Source organism: Cryptomeria japonica, chromosome 1, assembly GCF_030272615.1.
Source record: "Cryptomeria japonica chromosome 1, Sugi_1.0, whole genome shotgun sequence".
NCBI lineage: Eukaryota > Viridiplantae > Streptophyta > Pinopsida > Cupressales > Cupressaceae > Cryptomeria > Cryptomeria japonica.
In genome coordinates this window covers 544,761,284-544,784,233 of record NC_081405.1, presented here as the reverse complement: position 1 = coordinate 544,784,233, position 22,950 = coordinate 544,761,284, and the positions used below count along the sequence as shown (strand labels likewise).

Genomic DNA, 22,950 nt, shown 5'->3' with positions numbered 1-22,950 from the left:
ACTAGGTTTAATATTATTCCTTAGATGTCCTACCAACCTATAGTAGGTCACACAACTCAACCTAATCCAATAAATTCAAAGTTGAAATTTCCTACTCTTCAACCAACCCTTTCAAAAAATTATTTTTAATCCCATTTCATGCACCATATATCTCAACTTCAATGACTAAAAACATGTATTTATAAAAAAAAAATAGCATTAAAACTCACTAAATAATACATTATTATATTAAAATATTTTGAAAACATATCTTCACAAAAATTATTTTAAACATTTATTACTTCAAAAGCCTTTACATCATCAATTACATTATTAAATTCAACATATACACAAATTTAATACAACTCCAAAATCTTTTCTCTAACCTAAAACAAATCTCCACACCCATTTAAATATAACTGAATTATTGTTCTACATCTATTTGTTGCAATAAATAAGTTTATGATGTATTTATTTCCTCCCACCATCATTTAAATACTAATTTGAGTATAGCCATTTTTTTTAAGTGCTATAGAAGGGGTAGCTCCCTATATTACTAGTATAGCCAAATTTATTGGTATACATCAATTTGTTCAAATAAATAAATACATAATGCATTTATTTCTCCAACACACATTTAAATAATAATAAAGACAAAAGCATGTGATTTTCATCACTTCTTTACTATGGTGACAACATTAACAATAATAAGAATAAGAAAAACACGTGATTCTCAAGGGAATTATACTTTTCTTAAACCATATTTAGTGAAATCGAATCCAATAAAGAAGCTCAAATAACCAGATAATCTAATGATCATTTTAGTGAAACCGAATCCAATAAAGAAGCTCAAATAACCAGATAATCTTATGATCATTAGGTTAATTAATATGACTTAAATAATCCAAATCATTATAAATATGTCCTGATATGTTCCATGTGCGTCAAAGAGTTGCGTTTGTATGTTCTTAAACTGTCGGCCATCAATTGAAAGAGAAGGAAAAAACAATGGAGGAAGAGTCTGTTACAAGTCATCTGTTACCTGCTCAAGGAAGAGGAAGATCCTTCTTCATTAGCCCAGGTTTTTTCTCAAGGTTTTGGATCGAGTCAAAAGCTCTCTGGAAAATTGCAGGAGCTGCAATCTTCAGCAGGCTTGCAATCTATGCTTACAACGTCATTACTCAGGCATTTGTAGGACATGTGGGTGATTTGGAGCTTGCTGCTCTTTCCATGGTCATTAGCGTTGTTGTGGGTTTCACTTCAGCCATCATTGTGAGTATTTAAGACTTAAATCCTTCTGTACTTCTCATGTTTTTCCTTAGTTTTTGGTTGCAAATGGATTTCTGCCATAGTTACAGGAGAGTTATATCCAATCTAGTCATATATAAGTGAATTTGTAGTCGAGTTTTTTTCATCATCATTTCAGATCAAATTTTATAATCTATAAATGATAGCATACAAGTTTATAAAGATTGAACAAGATCATAACATCATGTCATGGTGTTTCTAGATTCATCTGTGTCAAAAATCATCGTTTTGGATTATAGAATCCACCGTTAGATATAGATAAAGAAAACGTTTCGAATCATATTCTATAATTCATCATTAAGAAACAGATAACAAGAAAGTTTAAGATCTATCTGAATCCTTATAGAATACACCGTTAGAAAATAGATAAAGAAAATGTTTGGAATCATATTCTATAATTCATCATTAAGAAACAGATAACAAGAAAGTTTAAGATCTATCTGAATCCCTCCAATGTTTAAACTTCTACGCTTTAATTTCTAGATTTATCTATGTTCAATTTGTTCATCGTTGTTTTAGATTGTACTCTATAATCCACCATTAGAAAATAGAGAGAGAGTTTAAGATCTATGAGTGCTTCAAAAAGTTGAACACGGTACTTGCAGATCTTAAGCTTCTACACTCTCAATTTTCTATTATGAATATATGTGAGCTTTCTATTAATTAATAAATAAAAGTACACATATTCACCAAAAAATAATAAACGATATACAAGATCATATTTCTGAAATCATACGAATATGAGTCTGGAATAAAACATCCAAATAACAAAATTGCTACACTGTGAAAACAGTACCACTATAAGAAAGTGGATCCGATCACTTAATTTGTTCCGTACATCAACAAGATCCAAAATGACAATGAAGAACATCCCATCCTCCATTAATAATTTCTTCCATTAAGTTTACCCAGAGTCTAATTATTGAGATCTTAGTCTTGAATACAGAACAATACAAGAAATAAATTTAACCAGATTTCATTTAAGATGGTGAGGACAACTCCAATTAGACTGTAGAGAAGCCTGGAGAAGCAAGGTCATGGCTGTGATATCAATGAAAATTTAAAGGCAACCGAATCACTGTATACGATGTGAGGGTTTTGATGTGGTCCACGGTTAAATAACGATGTTTTATTCTTCATACTGACAAAGATTGAAAATTAGTATTGTTTCTAATTATTTTATTATTATGTTTTATGTACAATAATATAAAAAATTTACAAAATCTTTTTCCTAATAATATATTTTATTTTATTATTATGTTTTATGTACAATAATATTAAAAATTTACAAAATCTTTTTCATAATAATATATTTTATTACTTCCTGTCAAAGGTTATTGTTGCATTCATGTAGTTCAATTTTTAAATTAGTTGAACCAATCAGCATTTAGAATTAAAATTTATGAGCAAAAATTCTATTCTATATTTATTTTATAATTTACATATTTATAAAAATACCATTTTTTTTTCATTTCTATTGGGTCATGTTAAAAGTAGTAGGTAGAAAATCCAATTTTCTATGATGAAAAATAATATATTTATCTAAGATGCATTTATTACTATTAAATCATTCACATTTTATAATACCAAAAAATTTGTCATTATTAAATACATTACATTAAAAAATTATTTCTCTTAAACTATAGGACACCTTTCATACATTAATTTTGCACGTATCGGTCCAACGCTGGTATAAATGCACATGTTTTATAATATTTCAGGCTACGTCTCGTAAAAAGAGGAATATGGACATATTCAATAAGGGAAGAGCACCAATAGATAACATAGTTCCAATAATCATCACTTTATTGTCATGTTGACGCCCCAATAGCCGTCATAGTGAAAACACTATTAATAAATTTATTTTGTACCAATAGTCGAACATTTTTTGTCATAATTGGCCCATTTGTGCACCACTATTGGAGCATTTGTGCACCACTATTGGGACATTTGTCAACAAGTACTAGCGATTTTGAGTTGACGGTTACTGCAACATCTTTAGTTAGGTATCAAGTGACACTTTGAAATGTGTATTTTTTGACCTTTGTGTGCATAATTGATTCCACGACGTGCATCGTTACTACCCAAAATCAAAATCCTATGTACCATTTAGGATTTGTGGGTGCGTGAAGTTAGCTATGATGGCTATTGGTGCTCTTCCCCTAGCAGATTTTCTTTGATTTCCTATGAACAACCACGCGAATGTTAGGGGTTTATGGAAGTCCTAAAAAATAAGTTCTTAATTTAGGTCTTTTCTATCAATTCTCTAGTAGGTAAGTAATAGAATTAAATTTAAAAAGTTATTATTTAGAACAAATAAATTTAATTGGGTTATGGTAGATATAAGCAAGTCTTATTTTTTGAATTGTATTTTAATTGATAATATTTGAAATATAATTTATTTATTTATTGTTTTAAAATACTTTTAATATTGATTTTATGTACATTAATTTTTTTAGCTTCATATTGTTCTCTTTTGAGTTATTTGTTTATTTAGATAGATTTAATTTTCTTATAATTATATGTATAAAACCATTATATGTGATGTTTACTTTAAAATACATGAAATAAACAATTGAAATTATAATATATTTGTAATTAGTTAAGTGTCTTCTCATTTATTTATATATGTAAATTTTTTAAATTATTTTTTTTTGTATTGATTATCATAGAATCACAAAGCTCATTTTTGCTCATTCGAGCATCCACGTTACAAGCTCCTTTCAAGCACCAAACTAGAAACAATGATTGGAAGACCAAGGGTCACAACTTAGAAATCCACTTTAAACAATGTGACAAATACAACCAATGGAAGACCAAGAGTCACAACTTGGAATTCTACACAAAGGTGTCCCTCATGGGAGTTGAAATTGGGTCTCCACGTTGATAACTCAATGCTTTAACCAACTAAGCTCAACCCCTTGGGCTAAAATTAAATTAAATTATTCAATTTTTATTAATTAATAATTAATTTAATTTATTAGATAAATAAGATAAGATAATGTAAATGATTAATATTAAAAAGTAATAAAAATAATTAAATAAAGATTCATGATCTACCATATAAATCATTATTTAATAAGTAACTTATTCAAAAAATAATTTATTTAAAAAAATATTTAATTAAATTTACATTTTTTAGATTTCTTTTAATTATAACATTATATTTATTTATATGTATAAGGGGGCAAAGATTTGTTTAAGAAATAATTTATCCAAAAATATATGTTTAAATTAAAAAAAATTAATTATAACATTCTATTTGTCTATATATAACATTTGCAAGGAAAATATTTTTTTGGATTAGATATCATATAAACATTACATATCATCAGGAGTGTCTGAGTTTAGTAGCATCAAGGCACCGAAGGAGGGTGCATACACAAAAAATATACAGTTTGACGAGCACCTCCACTTTTGGGAAGATGATTACATTAGATACATCTTAATTATAACAGCAAAAAAGACCAAAATAAAGGACTATGAAAAAGAGATTTCAGATTCTGGTGCAAAGTTGGCTCCCAATGGAGGGATCCATGCCACCCAGCCCATGATTCCATCCTGTCATACTTCCACTCGGCCATCAAGTATGTCCTGTTTGTGGGGGTGTGAGGTGCACTCATGAAACAAGTCAGCTTCCTCCCGAGAGATCTCCATGTGTAAGTGTCTACGGTCCATCTGTCTCATGAAGGCCATGAGTGCTTGTTCAAATGTGGCCTTTCCCGGTTCATCTCTCTCCCACGTGAAGCCGTGGGACAGCTCTCAGATGTATACAGTGGTGGCACCTTCCTTTATCCATCTATCAAACTTATCTAAATCTAGCTTTATTACCATAGTAACCTGCATCGAAACAGTATAAAAAATGAGTCTCCTAAGAGACTTAGTGAGGTGCCTGGTGCTATTATTAAAGGCATCATCATTACGATCTTTCCAAATGAGCCAAAGAACTTCTAAAGATAAACACAACTAGAAGATATTTGTCGTTTTCCTACAGCCCTTAATGTAGCCTAAAACAACATTTATGATTTCAACAAAATTAGATTCCAGATTAAGACCCAACAAATTCCATATATCTTTTGCAAAGTGACATTCAAAAAAGATATGTTTCACAGTTTCAGGTACTCTACATATTTTGCAGTTTAGGTAGTTACCCTCCTTATCTTTTATGGGGAGTTTATTTAATAGCAGGCGCCAGCCAAAGAACTATTTTTTTGGTCATTTTGAGCCATCCAAAACTTACCCAACCTATCTTTCCATTCCTTCGGTTCCCATTTTAGATCCTAGCATCTGTTCAAGTGAAGAAAAATGGTATCAGCCTCGGTGAGTGACGCATATATGCATTTGGCTTTAAGGGAGGGGAGAGGTGTGCCATCAACCCAGCAGAGTGCAAAGATGGGGGAGTGGGGGAGAGGAGGGTGTGAGGGGGGAAAAGTAGAAGCTAAGGTCATATTAAGGATGTTATAGGTTCTTCTCTGGGAAATCGGGATAGAGAAGGTAAGTTTCAGATCCTCCCACGTTCTCAATTGGCCATTCTCCAATATCTGATCAAAGCATTTAATTCCCATATTGTGCCATTTTAGTGTTGAGCAGCCTTGAAGAGCTGCTAATGATTTCCCATTATGAAATAGATTCCACCATATAGATTTGTTACTGATAATCTGCCCCTGTATATTTCCATTTACATTGTAGTGTACCAAGTGTTTCACCTGCTCCCAAGCTTTCCATAGGGACTTAAAGACCCCAAACCCAGCTAGGGACACCTCTATCTATCCAAGAAGAAGGTCAATCATGGGGAGATCCTTCCATTTCTTGTCTTTCTTAGGGATTGAGGATAAAATATTGTTTCTTATTAGGATTTTCCATGGCTCATCTCCATCCATGGCCTTGAGGATCCATTTGGATGCGTCGGCAATGCCCTGTAGTTTGAGATCTTTTAGACCCATCCCACCATAGAGCTTATGCATAGTGCACCACTCCCATTTCACTGCATGTTGCTTCCTGGTACCTTTTCTATCTGACCATAGGAATTCCCTAATCTGTTTTTGGATATGATTGAATTGATAGTTTTTGAAGAGCCAAGCGGAGGAGAAGTAAATGTTATATGATGCCAAGATCTTTTGACAAACCTGAAATCTTCCAACCAAAGATAGATAGTTCATGTTCCATTTAGAGAGCTTCTTCTCTATCTTATTTCTTACCCATTCCCACATTTCTTTTAAATTTGGAAGGACAGAGAAGGGGATGCCTAGATATTTTACAATATGAGTAGGGCCCAGCTAGTTGAGAGAAAATTTTGAAAACCAGTTCAGGGGGTTGTCATCCTAGCCAAGTAGGTTGGATTTGTGCATAGCTATCTTACTGCCAAAGGCTAGGCAAAATATATCTATATTTTTCAGCAGAGTAGCAAGGTTCTCTTCCTCAAGTTTAATTAAAATTGCAGTATCATTAGCAAATTGGACATTACAGATTTCCTTTTTATTAGGTAAGGATATGCCCTTGACAGGAGGAGTAATAGAGGAGTCTTTGAGTAGGTAGAGCATTGCATCAACAACTAGAACAAATAGGGCTGGGGCTAAGGGGCATCCTTTCTTGATAGATCTGGTCAGTGTAAAATTGGGGGATCTTATCCCATTCACTTCAACGGAGGCATTGGCATCACATAATAGTGCCTTGACCAGTTTGCAAAACCCAGGGGGGAAACCTAGTGATTGAAGCATCTGAATGATATATTCCCATTCTATTTTGTCATAAGCTTTCTCAAAGTCTATGAGTAACATAGCTCCATTCTACCCTGATTCCTTTGCCCAATGGAGTGATTCCCAACATGTGATTAGGTTCTCTAGTATATACCATCCTTTGACAAACCTTGTTTGTGTAGTACTGATAATCTTAGGTAAGATTTTTTCCAATCTGCTTGTTGTCAATTTCGCTAAGATTTTATATGACACATTTAACAATGTAATGGGTCTCCAATTTTTAACTAGGGTTATGTCACCCTCTTTAGGGATGATCTTGATTAGACCTTGGTTAATGTTTGCTCCCAGGGACCCAATGTGAATAGCCTCAGTATACAGGGCGTGAAGATCATCCACAACCCATTCAATATTTTCTTTGTAGAATTCTATCAGGAATCCATCAGGGTCAGGGGATTTGTCATTATTGAGGGCCAATATAGCTTCCTTTATTTCTTCTTTAGAAATAGTTCTTTCAAGCATCCTTCTATCTTCCTCATCAAGAAGTTTGGGGACCAAAGACATGACTAATTTTCTTGCATTTTCCTGCTCCTCCCTAACTGGTTCTGCAAAGAACAATTGGTTGTAGAATTGAGCAAAGCACTCCAAAATCTCATTTGGCTCAGAGAGGTTTTTATTCTCTTCCCATGTGGTGTCTATTTTCTCTCTTGCTTGTTTTATTTTAAGCATCTAGAAGAAAAATTTAGATCCTCGATCCCCAGTATCTAACCAATTTAGCTTAGCCCTAGTTCTCCAACCTTTTATTTTCTGGTTTTGCAGCCTTCTAAGGTCATTTTTGGCCTTAATTAGTTGACTGGTGAGTGTTACATTCTTCGGATCCCCTTGAAGTTCAAACTTTGTCATTTGTAGGGCACTGTGCAATTGCATCTCAGATGCTCTGGTATCTTTAGCTTTCTTTTTACCCACCACCTGACAAAGTGAGGTCTAGGTTGTAATATTTTGATTCCATCTATCAATGTTTGTCAATTGGTTGTTTCCATATTTATTATACATTCTGACCAGGCACAGTGCACATTTTAGATCACCATCCTTTAGCAAACTAGTGTTCATTCTAAAGTTCAAGCTAGGGCTTGGTAGGGCCATTCTACTATTAGTTACCTTTAGCCCAATCATAATAGGGTGATGATCAGATAATGTATATGGTATGATAGCATACTGAACACCCTCCTTATTTTTAATTTCAAAAAAATCTTTATTGAAGTAAAATCTATCTAATCTGCAATAGACCCTCTTACTGTATTGTTGGTGGTTACACCAGGTGTACCATATTGAATTATGTTCTCCCTTCTTTCCTGCTATTGGGTGAGTCAATCTCATTTTGTTAACCATCCTTTCCTAGTGTATTCTCTCAGCACCTTTCCATTCCACCATGTTCCCTCCCTGTTTATCTTGTGCATTGATTACCATGTTAAGGTCTCCTCCCAAGAGCCAAGGGATGTCTGCTAATTTTGCAATCCATGCCCACATCTCCCCCCTTTCTCGGTAATCATTTGATGCATAGATTGAGCAGAGACCAAATGTAGAATTTCCATTCTATATGATAGCCCATATTGCTTTATCACAGGGGGATTGTCCCCATTTGACAACTTTATTCGCCCATTTAGGGTTTAACAATATTGCAGCTCCACCCTTTCCTTTAGGGTGATTGGTGAAGAAGGGGGTGGCCTCCGTCCAGATGGGTTTTAGCCCAATTTCTAGAGAAAATCCCACTGATTTTAGTTCTTGGAACATAAGGCAATCAATTTCCTTGTGCATATTTAGAAATCTTTTGACCATATATTTTCTGTCAGGGGCCTCTAATCCCCTGATGTTCCATGAGATGGTTTTCATCATTAGGAAGCTGCTTCAGGAGTATCCACTAGGGATTTAAACTCTTCAAAATATTTGGTCCATTCCTCAGGTTTAGAAAGATGGTTGGCATCAAAGGCAATAGTTGAGAGTGGTATGCCTCTCTTCTTCCTGAGTTCAGAGAGCTGCTCAGGTCCCAATGATTCTTTCCTAGTTGTATTGTCTTTATTTACCTTAGGAGACCTTTTCCTGCTTTTTGTTTTTGTTTTATTACCAGCTAGGTCTTCTCCCCCATTATTAGCTCCAACCTCAAAGGTTCTAGGATCGGGGGAAAATGAAGTCTCCCTCTCATTGTTGTTGGTCACAATTTCATCAAACTGCAACCCAGGTTCAGTACTATGCCCTTTCTCTAGGGGCTGGTCAGAAGGAGAAGTGGTAGGCCCCACCTCTCCATCAGTGTTATCAGAGGTCATTTCAGGATGATTGTTGGGGTGTGGTGATGTATCCCCTCCATCCTTAGTCTCCAATGGAGTATTTTCAATTTGAGGGGTGCTCATATCCCTGGAAGGGTCATTTTTACTATCTTTAGGTCCATGAGGGGAGTGACTAACCACCTCGGTAGCACTGGTGGTAACATGAGTACCACCATCTTCCCCTTCGATCAACTCTTGGAGGAAGAGTATGGTACATGATTCAATCTTCTTTTTTTGGTTATTTAATGTTATTTCAAGTTGTTTTCTACGTTCTGCATCCATTTTCAACTTTTCAAAGACAATTTGCTGAGCATTTTGCTTCCTGGGTCCACCTGTATTAGTGGAGTTTTTAACTACATGTGGTTCCATTGATTTAGGTTCACTGGCAGCCAAATTAGCTTTTTTCAAGGCCAACTGGTACTTGAGTAAAGATTCAGCAATTAAGGGAGGAGTACTGGCAGGACAGGGGTGGGTTTGTAGTTGAGAAGTTGGGGGGGTAAGTTCAGATGGGGGTAGTGATTCAATAGGCTGGGAAGATGGGTCAAGAGGTGGAGATGCAGAGTGCACTGGGTGAGGAGTAGGATCATTCTTTTTAGATTCTTCTAAATCCGGGTGAAGGTGGTTTCGAACGGAGGTCTTCTTGGAGGAGGTACCATTTTTCTTCACCATCAGTGGGCAGTTTTTAAGGAAGTGTCCACTTCTTCTACATCTATGGCATGCATTCATCCCTCCCAAATATTATAAGGGGCATGAGAATAACTGGTTTTCAATACATATATCTATTCCAGAGGGAAAAGTTAATCCAGGGTTGAAAGCAATGAGAACCCTTGCATCCATATGGGGTAGTAAAGCAGCCGAGGAGTCAATTTTAATTACTTTGCCGAGAGGTTTCGTGATTTTAGTAATATAGTTCCATAAAAATGGGGGGACATTTTTAATAACTACCCATTTAGGGTTGGAGAGTGCCATTATTTCCTCGTTACATGCAAGAAGGGTCTAGGGAACGGCCCTAAAACAGGCGTTACCTATACTCCAAAATTGTTTCTCGACAACCTTCCTCTGCATTTCTTTATCATTAAAAAAAATAAGAAATAGTCCTTTTTGCAACATTCTATAGAACAAAAACTGAATTCCAAATTTAATACACCAAGTATCTTGAAACCATTTATTCAAATATTGTCTAGGTGGTATTTTATCTACATCAAGGGCTGCTAAAAAAATCACAGAATCCCTAAGCCTAGCAATCTCTTTAGAAATGCATTCAGTCATAGAAGAATTAGGTTTAATGATGACTCTTGGGGCTGAGGCAACCTCACCTTCTTCGCGGTTTTGGGTTGTTGCTGCATCTTGGGCCGCCTCTAGTTTGAACCTTGCCTCGTCTGGGAAGGTCGTGCAGAGCCCTTGGATGGCTTGGCTAAACGTTTTTCTTCCATTGTTGGTGACTTTGTGGGTATTAATCCCAGCGCCGTCGGGTTCCTTCTCCATTAATGGAGGCACGAGCAGGACTAAATGTGGGGGCTTCCCACTAGGTCTGGGAGCCCCCGGGTGGAGAGCTGACCTGCTGCCAAGGACCGTTCGTGTGCGTCCTTGGTTGCAGAGCTCCGCCAAAGTTGTTCTTCTGATGGCTCAGGAAAAGATTTTATAAAAGATAATTTATTAAAAAAATATTTCAAATCATTCAAACTTACATTTTTAAATGTATGCTTTCACCCTCTAAACATATCTCTTTCTACCTTCCTATCCAATTATTGGCAGGAGCTTTGACGCATTGCCTCTCTTGTTTTTACATAGTGCTTGTGTGATGTTTTTTATTTAAAGTTGTCTTTCAAGTTTTTTAATAAAAAAATAGTATATATGTAATATTTTATATAATCTTTGATAATTTATTCATACTCTTCACTTTCATGTAATATGATCTTTTTAAGTTTTTAATTTTCATTAGAAAAATATTTGAATATAATTATAAAATCATGAAATTTAATTCTTAATTTCAAGTGAATAATATATTCATTGATTATGTTGTCAATAAAAGTTTAAATATTTAAGCATGATTGAATTAAGTTTGAATTTTAGGTGACTTTGACGGATTAGACCCCCCTTCATATAACAATTTAGCTATATAAGACAACTTTTGATTTGGATATATGTTCCCTCATATAATAATATAAATTTCTTATTAAGGACCACTTTTGATTTAAATATGTATTCATTTATAGTTTAAAATTTGCATATGTATAAAGAAGAGAAGAAGTTGAATAAATAATAAGAAGATATAAATAAGTGATAGATGTGTAAATAAAAATTCATACTCTTCACTTTCATGTGATATGATCTTTTTAAGTTTTTAATTTTCATTAGAAAAATATTTGAATATAATTATAAAAATATCAAATTTAATTCTTAATTTCAAGTGAACAATATATTCATTGATTATGTTGTCAAAAAAAAAATATTTAAGCATGATTGAATTAAGTTTGAATTTTAGGTAACTTTGACAGATTAGATCCCCCTTCATATAACACTTTAGCTATATAAGACAACTTTTGATTTGAATATATGTTCCCTCATATAATAATATAATTTCTTATCAAGGACCACTTTTGATTTAAATATGTATTCATTTATAGTTTAAAATTTCCATATGTATAAAGAAGATAAGAAGTTGAATAAATAATAAGGAGATATAAATAAGTGATAGATGTGTAAATAAATATTAAATAAGTGTATGTTTGAATATTGGAAAAAATAATGATAGGGATATGTAAACTATTTTATATAAAGAATATTATTTTGAAAGGATCTAACAAACAAAAGTGAATGATTTTTAAGACAAAAATTAAGGTTAATAATTATGTCTCTTTTATTTATGATTAAATAAATAATATTATTTTAAAATAAATAAGAAAAATAAATGATCTTTAAAACAAATAAATGCAAGATAAATTTTTCTCTCTCTTCATTATGATTAAATAAATGATATTTAAAAAAAAAATATGTCTAGGATTTCCCTCTTGACTTTTTAACACAAGGAAAAAAATCTTTTAATATATTTTAAATATAATAGTAGCATATCCAAAAGCCATTTTATGGTTTTTAAGAAATGTAATATTTATTAAATGGTTGTTAATTTAATGTGTCAAAATTTTTAAGACTAATGTACCATGTAAATATTTTTGAATTGAAATCAAACAAAGAAGGAATACAATTAACAATAATTAAGTTGAAAGTTAGGTGACCAACTATATAGTGGACATGTGAGATATTAACTAATCCAAGTGAGAGCCATTCTAAGTTGTGCTCATGCACCCTGCTAATGCATGCCATCTGCAAATAGGAGCGATTCACATCCTTGTATGAAGGCTTGATGACATGTTTGGGGGTGCCACCATGACTTGTAATCATATTTTCAAGTAATAATTTTTTATTAGATCACATTTTTTTAGTTCATTGCAATTTTGACCGAAAATTTTTAAATGTCTTTTGGATTATATAATTAAAGATATGGCAACTAACAATCATCCCATGCCATGTAAGATTTACAAACCAAATCTAAATTTGAGAAACAATTCTTTATGAACACCTTATTCTCTCAAGTGAGAAATGTTACTACAAAAGGAGACCAATATATACCAAATTCTTTGAGGACTCTACATAAAATACATTTCTTTTGTTCTTTAAAAACATTCAAAGGCAACTTGAACGAATAATTTTAGTAATTAAAGCTATTTTAGAAGTTGCAGTAGTGACCTAGGGTTTCATAACATAGAGAATTGGTAAGTGTAACTTTCCACTCAACACTATGATTTTTTTCAATTGTGAATTAATACACATGTGCTAGAGATTTGAAATACTTTCAAATTGTCTAGATTCATTCCTAAGTTGTATCCAATCTTAAAAATTCCTACTTGTTACAAAAACTTTTAAATGAGCAAAACAACCTTGTAACCTGCAAGAACAAAGAGGGGATTAGAATAGGACATTATAATCCAAGTTCCTGGCACCTCGAAGAGGGGAAATCATGCCCAAAGGTTTGAAATCCTATCTAATAGACTAATTCATAGGGAAGAAGTCATGGGATATGTAGTTACCCCTACACAAGGATGAGATTTATTTGATTTATACTTTATAAGGAGTAATGTTATGATATTGTTATCAATGTTCAATTGTGTAGTTTTTTTGAGTCAAAGACATTGACCCATGTTTCATGAGTAGTGGCTCACAACAACCCATCTCTCATGAGAATGAATGGTCCATTTAGCACTCATTGCATCTAGGTGATGCTCATAGGGGTGAAGCATTAGGACTTCCCGAGAGGTCACCCATCCCAATACTACTCCAACTCAAGCGCTCTTAACCACAGAGTTCCCTACAATGTTAAACCCACTTAGCTTGCAACCCCATTTGCAAAACCTTCAACAAGTGTTGTGCCTTATGAACCTCCTACTTATCAGGAGTAATGTTGTCCGACCTATTTCAAATATTTGGAATTTGGATCTTGGGAGATTGGTGGTCCCAAATATTTTGATACTAGAAATTGCACTTGTGGTGTGCAATAGGTACGTCGAAAAGGTTTGGAAGATTAATTAGGAAAAAAAGGATCTATGTTTTCCATACATGTGTGTAGTACATGAGGTCAATTAGTAGGCCCTTTAGCAAATGATGTTGTTTGTGCAAGAAAGGTTTCAATGGAGAAATGATAGATTCAAATCAACTATGGGTCCACTTACAGGGATCCAAAGATGACTAAAATGATAATCGAGCTTATGTTATGTTTGTAATAGAGATAGAGAGGGAGAAACGAAGTTGGGAAGAGTAAGAGAGAGATGGTCTAAGAAGATAAAGATTGAGATGGAGGAGAGAGGAATAGATAGAATTGGAAGAGATAAATTTATAAAGATAGAGACCGGGGGAGCGATAAAATAGATGGAAATGTAGGGAGAGTTATATGGGGAGATAAAGATAGAGAGAGATAGGGAGATAGAGATATATAAAGGAAGCATGATATATATATATATATATATATATATATATATATATAGAGAGAGAGAGAGAGAGAGAGAGAGAGAGAGAGAGAGAGAAATATATAGAGTAGGGAAGATGAAGGGAGAGATAAATTTAATTAGAGAGGGAGGGAGTGATATATAAAAATGAAGATATAGAGAGATAGAGAGAGGTAGGCAGAGCTAGAGAGATATGGATAGAAAGAGATAGAAAGGAGTGAGAGATAGTAGTGAGATAGAGATATAGAGCAAGATTGATCGAGTTAATAAGAAAGAGATGTGGAGATATAGATTGAGAGGAGGTGGATATAGTGAGATAGACATAGAGGAGACATGGGCGAGAGAAAAAGAAGGTGACATAGAAATGGGAAATGATTCTAGTACGAACAGTGGTGATATGAAATACTTTTTGAATGATTCTCTACCCAAGTAAAGTGCAGAATTAAGAGGTTGTTGGTAAGTGGAATATCAATCACAATAGTCTAATTCAAATGAGAGTGCAAGTTTAAAGAGAGCTCTCTTTGTGATGGATTAGTTTTTCACATCCCTTCAGTTGTTGATTCTATTAGATCATAGACTATAAACATTGAATTGTTTATATAATTCATTAAGGAGATTTGCAATCTTTGTCTACCATTTTTTTCTTACTACATATCCAAAATGAACTGAATAAATATTGTATAAATTAAAATAAAGCTCAGTCGTTCTTGAGTTTGATTCTGTCGATTATGAGTTTGAGTTAGATAATTTCGTCTGACGGAATGGATCAAGGAACTAAGGAATGGATTAATTCTCTGTTCCACCCATCATCCCCCTAATATCTAACGTACGACCAGATTCAACAAATAAGATGCTAGGGTGGAGGAGCCTACATGATTCTGTTCAACTCAAAGGAGATATGTTGGGTCAGTAGAGCCGAAGAGGAAACCACACTCAATTCGATCTGATGCCCACTATAGCCCCCCCATCTGGGCTACATGAGAATTTGTCAAAACATATTACGTAGTAGTGCCAGTGCCATTATAGCTCTATTTTGGGCAAAGATAATGACATTTTTTAGGCAGGGTCCATGTTTAGGAGGAGACATAATCCCACTATGCATGCTAGAAGTGACCCCTATTTAATACAGCTTTACACAAATCAATGGTTAAGATGATTTCTTTTCAATCTTAGATTTTCTATTTCAGCATAATAAACATGTACCTAATCAAAGCTATTGTAAAAATATATTATTCAGAATCTAGAGCAATACTAAACAACAAAGATGGTCTTCTAGTGAGGCTAGACAAGAGATACATATGTGAGGTTTTCATCCTAAATGTGGCTGCAAATGTTCCCATCAATTTTAAATCATTATATAGAGAATATGGAATGGATAAACATCACTATAGATTTGTTTGGCTTCCACACAACATGACCTAAAGGGTGCAAATAGAGTCATTTGATGTAGACCTCTTTGAGGAATATTTTGAAATAAAAAATTACTATGCACTATGCCAAGTTTGGGGAGTTGATGTTACAACACAAATGATAGTGCATTTGGTGATGATAGCTGATGTACAACATAAATATTTAAATAGGGAATTTGATTTTGTTACATTTATTGTAGATGGGATACATTGGGATTTGATGGCTACAAAGGGTGATGATAGAACAATTCATTTCAAATGGTCTTTTTTTCTTTGTCACCTCCTATTTATAGTACAAGGCCAATTTGAAATTTTGCATGGTAGTCAAGGTTTTAGGTGGAATCACATGTGGGATATGTATTGGCAATATTATAATTATGTGGTGTTTGAAGAATAGTTTTTGCGAGTATTTTTGAGGAATCTAGGATTCTAAAAAAACAAGTTGTTTGAGAAAGAGATGAAGTTTGTAAGGCCAAAGGATATGGAGCCAAAGCTTGGAAAAAAATATAATTTGGGAGAATCGTTTCTTCACTCCATTACCACTTTTATCAAGGTTTATGATGCCCCAGTACAACCCCATGCAATACCAAGGAGTGTACTTGACAAGGTTGCATTTTTAGAAATTATGTGGTAGCTAGATGAAGAAAACAAATTTCATTCAAGGACACATAAGAAGGGATCATTTATGTTAGTTTTCATTCCTTTTGATGACTTTTTTATCATAGCCAAAGAAGGATTAGAATTGTTATATCCTCTAGTGCAATCATATAGAATGAAGGTGGATGTTCAAGTAGGAATTGTAACCTTGAGCATTATATTAACCAGATCTGGTTGGGTGCAAAGTGATCCAATATTTATCATCAATTAAATAAATTAAATATAATAAGGAACTCTATTTATAATGTATAATTGAGAGAAATAAAATAATAGTCAACATTGTACAATTATGAAAGGGGAAAAGAAAAGAAAATGGATTAAACCTAGTTAAGGTGGAGCATATAAGGAGATACGGGATCCTATTATTAGGATACAAACCAAGTTGAAAAATATTTCAATTCTATCCCCAATTAAATAGTTAGAAAAGAGGTACAATAGGTAGAAGAAGAAGTTGATCAGCCTATATAATAGCTTAAGTTACCACCAACATCATAGGTTCATTTAATGGCACCTCCAATTAATCCAAGTGGTTCTCAACCCCTAGTTAATTATTTAATAGATTATGAAGATATAGAGGAGGCTGGAAGAACACATCAGACATAGAAGGGGTGAAACAAGTCTTACCATCTCCACAAGGGTTTATATTGATGATACACCACAATATATAATGATCATTGACCTCAAAATGGGTGGAAATGAAGTTAGTGACATCTGCAACCCTGCATGTATAGTGTTTGTGTTTGATGGCCAATTTTTTAAGTCTAAATATTTCAATGGCTTTTTGACAAAGAACTAAATGGAACACTTCTTTCTGAGAAAGAAAGAGGTGACAAAAATGACTTCAGCTCAAGAGCTTGAGGAGGTAACAAATAAATTAGTAGAAAAAGTTGATTTTCATGTCAAACTACTAAGGAAGAAAGAAAAATTATGCAAGAGAGTGGATGTTTTAAATTTTCAAGTCGGTATATTTCCATAGCCATTTTTATGATCTATAAGTATAAAACTTTAGCAATATGAGAAGTTTCCCAAAAAAAAATAAGCCTTAGGTGACTAGATATATTAATGACCTCATAGGTAATTTTATTGTGAGAATACTTGTAGACACAATTTACCCCCAAGAAACATCCTTGGTTGTTGGAACTACTCCATTTAGTAAATCAACAATGAAAATGTTGTAGGATGACTTTGAAAAATTATATAAGGATCATATCATATTGTTGTAGGAATATAACAAGGTGTAATCACAACTTCCTTGACCTCAAAGCATTATCATGCAACCTACTTCTCCTCAACCAATATCAATTGAGGTTGCAATTCAAGATAGGGAGACTTTATCCTTGATAATAAAGGATATAAAGTAATAGTTAAAGTAAACCAACCTAGTAGAGGAGGAAGGAAAGAAGAATATGATCAGTCTTATACATGACCTATTGGGGCCCAAGATTGTCATGTATTATGCACAAATTGAATGATACAATAATTTGAGGAATCCATTAATTCCAATTACTTGCAACAAGAAGAGATATTGAAATAAATATCAATTACTTGAATTCCTAGAGTATCCACAATGGGTGGAATATGTATGCATAAAAGGTATGACTCTAGTTTCTCTATACAATAAGGAAGTACTAATAAAACGATGGAATTGTTAGGTAATATTCAACTTATCAAACCATATTGGATATACATCTCAAGGGTAAGCTGAATTAATTCAAAGCACTAGAAGAGGAATTTATTCCAAAGATCTTAGATAAAAATGGTGACATCAAATATTATGATCAATGGAGCCTAATTAAGTTATTATAAACAATAGCATGGATAAATTGATAAAGCTAGAATCAAGTTTAGATAGATTCAATAAGGAAATGAAAGCAACTTTAGATGCAAGATATGATTCTCATATCAACAATGTTGCAAAGGTGGTTGAATTTTAATTGACTTGTAAAGATATGTATGCTTATTGGCTAGACAAATACAATAGATGAGTCATCTTTCCTTGTTAGCAATCATCATTATGTTTTTCCTCTTTCATCATTTTGAGGTCACTAGTTTTCTACATTGGGTTCCAAATTTTATCTCCATTAATAGTTTGAATTATATGGTCCTCCATTGGATTCAATGACATTCTTTTGGTTTTAGTTATAGATAAGGAAACTATTTTAATAACAGGTTGTTATATCATTCAATATTAATATATTTTGGTTTATAAAATATGACAAGTACCAATATTCTCCTCAAACCTACATGATTTTTCTTTTCTTTAAAAGAGAGAGCTATTACTCTTGTAAAGGATTCTAATAAATGTAATTCTGGGTGGGATGCTTATTATTTAAATTATTTTAGGATCTACTGTCAAAAGGTATATGTCATCATCTCCCTTTTATAATTCAACATGTCATCATCTTCATATTATAATTCAACATTATTTTGAATAAAATAATCAAGGATTATTAAGTTCATTACTATAGATTTCTTGCATTATGTTGTTTTCATTGATAACCATTTAATTAGCAGGGTAAATTCACAAGAATGATAAGGATGTTATTGTTACAATTGCATTTTTTAGTAGGATCATATTGTTTTTTATTAGTAAAGTAGAATTAACTAGGGCACTAACCCTTAACAAAGTCAAAAACCATCAACAGACAACAAGCAACATCAAGAGAGATGATGTTGGCAAAAAGAACAACAGCCCAAAGACAATTAGAAACAAACATAGTCAGACAGGCAAGGAATCCTATCCAACCGGAGAACCAAAAAGATCCCACTCAAGGTGGGGGAAGCCACCCAAACCCCAAAAAGGGGGGGTTTGGGGCAGGGGAGAAGACTTCCCCTTCTGCCTGTGAGCAACCACAGTCCAAGTGATGTTGTCAATATGTCCATCAAAAGAGATATCAATCAGAAGGGACCCCATAGGGTTACAAATAGTGGTGTCAACAGGGTTTTGCAATAGAACAACAAGAGGTTGTTATAAAGCAGCAATAAGCTATGATGAAACAACAGCAGTAGAAGCAGATCCAACAGCAAGGGATCATGGTTGCAGAATAGGAGAAGCAGAGGTAGGGACCTCAGGTGATGAGGCCACAAAAGGAGCAACAGGAGCATTGGTAGCCATGAGGGGTACGACATCGACATCATCCTCATAAGAGGAGCCAGTAGACGCAGAGTCAAGGGCATTGACTATTAAATGATCATCAATAGAATTCTTCCATCAGGTAGAAACACCTTTGTGGCAAGAAATAGAGCAATCTGAAGCAAGATGACCTGTAGAGAAGCATCTCTTGCAGCAGAAGGGGAGGCCCTCAAAATACAATAGTTGCAACCAAGGCCTATCTCCCACCATAAGAACCACATCTCTCGGGAGAGGAGAGGAGATTTCAATGTCCACAAGAATGCAGGCAAAGTTAGTGTGGTCCATTGAGGACGTAGCTTCATCGACCTTCAGGAAATGACCGATAGAGTTATCGATAGCCTCATAACAAGAGTGCTCCCAAAAATGAAGAGGGAGATTGATGAGTCAAACCCAAACTAGATGCACATTAAGTGGTTCAGTGAGAGGGTTTAAAGAATTTTTCCAAGGATTAATAGAGAGGGAGTGCACTCCCCAAGCCCACAGCTTTCCCAAGACCAAATCCCGATCAACGAAAGATGTGAAGGAAGCAACAAAAAAGACTTTAGCAAAAAGGAAAAGCTTAATATTGAAAGCAACCAAAGGCTGCCAAGAGTCACTTACCCAGCGATGAAGGTCCAGTAGCGAAGGCCAAAGCCTAGAGAATCTGTACACAAGAGCACAGCATTGGTAGAACCCAATGTTTTCCACGAAATCTTGTCCACAAACCACCACAGGGGAGGATTTAGCATAGGGAAGAGGACGGACCCCCTTCGAGGGTTGGGTGGAAGATCTGGCCACACGAGAAAAGTTATGCTTGCCAACAGGTTTGGGCAAAGAACCAACAACATCAGCAACAGTCACCAAAGCTGCAACCCCATAATCCATAGGCCAATAGCAATAGGATCCCCAGCCGGAGAACCAGGAGGCGTGGTTGTTGCACTAGGAAAAATCCCATGGGGAGAAAGGGGATCTGCAACAACAACCACCTGAGGAGCATCAGACCAAACAATAGCGGCGGCATCAAACAGATCGTGAATGATAGGAGCAAAAACCCCCATGAGAGGAGGAAGAGGGGGGAAGTCCAAAGATGAGGGAACGTCACATACGTTCGTAATAGATAACACCATAGCAATAGAAACCATCGTTGAACCAAAGGCACCGACAACAACATTCAAATTGAGAGAGGCTGGAGATTCATTGGGGAGAAGTGGGAGAGCCATCTTTTTTTAGATATCAATACAAGTTAATGATGTCTAATAAAGTATCACAAGTAGGATCATATTGTTATCCTTTGAGAGGTTTCATTATTACAAGTTAATGATGTCTAATAAAGTATCACAACATGTTTAGATTATTGTGAAATAACATTTGCAATATTGGATGATTCTATAGCCCTTATTAGGCATGCTAGTTTGGCTGAAATATTTTCTCATCTCTTAGAATATTTTCAAAATGATAAACAAAAATATAATTATTAATTATTTATAATTATTTTATCTTCTCATCCAAGGATATGTAATTATACAAAGATTATGGATGTTTTTATACTACAATGTGTGAATCTTTTTCATTATGTGTGAAATATTGTTTGTTAAGTATCACTTTCTAGTCATAGTGTATATCTTTTAGAAATTCCACAAGGGAAATCCACCTAGGAGTTACATAGCCTAAAGTGTGTTGAACACTTCCAAATGTTGTGGGGGGGAGGGGGAGGGGAAGGGGGGTGAATCAACATATATCATTCATTTATCATTCATTCCAATTATCATATGTGCAGAAGCAAACAACTGATCAATCACATAAGGACAGTGACATTTTACATGGAAAAACTACAGTGAGAACTATCTCACTATATGAAAATTGATTACAAAGTTTTAGGCTCTAGACCAAGGAAGCTCATTGCTCTTGATTTGGACTTGTAGGATAAGGCACACAACCTTAGGGAAAGATAAAATGGACTTGCAAAACACTAAAGATTACCTCTTTATTGAAAGATACAATAGATCTGATTACAAAGCATAATTATTGTTGAACTGAGTAGAAGCGCATCCTCTTAAACGTTGATTATAGTTCATTGTTCTAAACATCTGATACTAACTTCACCATTACTCTTCTGTAATTGAACACCTTCACACTTACACCATACACCATACACAACTTATCATACAACTCATGTACAATCACATACACTGCTCCAAAAGATCACATCCTTTATATATCATTCGCAACAAAATGATACATCAATTAGGTCGGACTAATCAGAGATAAAATGTAGAGTATAAATAGTCAGACCCAAATACTTTCCAAAGTAATGTGGAAGAGAAAGAAGATGTGCGAATCATCACACCATGTCGAAAAACCTTCCACCCACCACCAAATCATTGCCTTCACCTCCACACGCTATCGCATGGACCAAAAATACTCAAGTCGGCTCCAGAGGATAGAAGCGATAGTGCAACCAAGTCAAACATACTCAAAATATGGTGTGGACCTGCACAACACGTTTGGATGCACAACATAGCATCACCTGAAATTAACAATACTATATCAAAGAACTACAACACTAGAAACATTAGAAGGTGAAGGAATGCAAAACATTCCTACAAATAGGTGCACTATCATTGTAGAACCGACACTCAGACTGGCACCAAATCAGTTGTGAATCAAATGAGAACATGAAACCTTGGATATAACATTCTCTTGCATCCACCAACATCATATTGCAACTCCAAACGAAGATGAATCAATACAAACTAGAAAATTAAACCTAATTTGATAGACTGTTCAATAGAACAAAAACATTTGAATAAATCTTTAATGCTCTAAAATAGCCATAAGACAATTGGATATACCATCTATTTTCATCACCATTAAGCTCCATACATCAATACGAACATAGGAGCAAAAACCTAATACAAGACCACTAAACACATACTTTCGGACCAACTTCCGGACCTTGGTTGACATCAATGAGAACACAAAATCATATTTGCAACAAAGTGTAGAGGAAATTTATCTTTAAAGTGAGTTTCCTATTCATTTTAAAATCTCCTAATATCCTTAAGTATAAGATTTGGCTAATTTTCAAAGGATATTGACGAATCAATTGGAGGAACCAACATATTGGCTTCTTCTCTAGGAAAAAATTGATTAATTCTATTAGAACCTAAATATTCTTAAGTCTATTGGTTTCCTTTGAGTAGAGTTCACAAATTATTATGCTATTTGTTGTCTTTTGTCAAAAATTTGTAAAGTCTAATCATTGTGTCAAACTTTTGAGTGATCTTTCAAGTCTATTTCCCTCCAAAGGTGAAATTATTTTATATTTCCAAGCCAATTTTTATACTTATTTGAAAAAATAATTCAAAATGGATGGGAGAAGATCATTTTTCTTGAATAATCCTCACAAGAAGTTGGCTAAACATTTACAAAAAGATAAGAAAACCTAGAGAGCTAACAATTAAATCTAAG

General features: G+C 34.2%; 1 protein-coding gene across 3 annotated transcripts in view; it reads left to right on the top strand.

Moving 5' to 3' along the window:
* Positions 1 to 813: 813 nt before the first annotated feature.
* The window catches only part of LOC131044963 (protein DETOXIFICATION 27), a 37,882-nt gene continuing 15,745 nt past the window's right edge, over positions 814 to 22,950 (top strand). For 2 of the 3 annotated variants that reach the window (XM_057978460.1, XM_057978459.2), the window contains exon 1: positions 814 to 1,251. In XM_057978460.1, coding sequence (XP_057834443.1) covers positions 988 to 1,251 — 264 coding nt within the window. In that variant the 5' untranslated portion in view covers positions 814 to 987. The remainder of the gene's footprint in view (positions 1,252 to 22,950) is intronic. The other variant, XM_057978461.1, reaches the window with a different exon arrangement.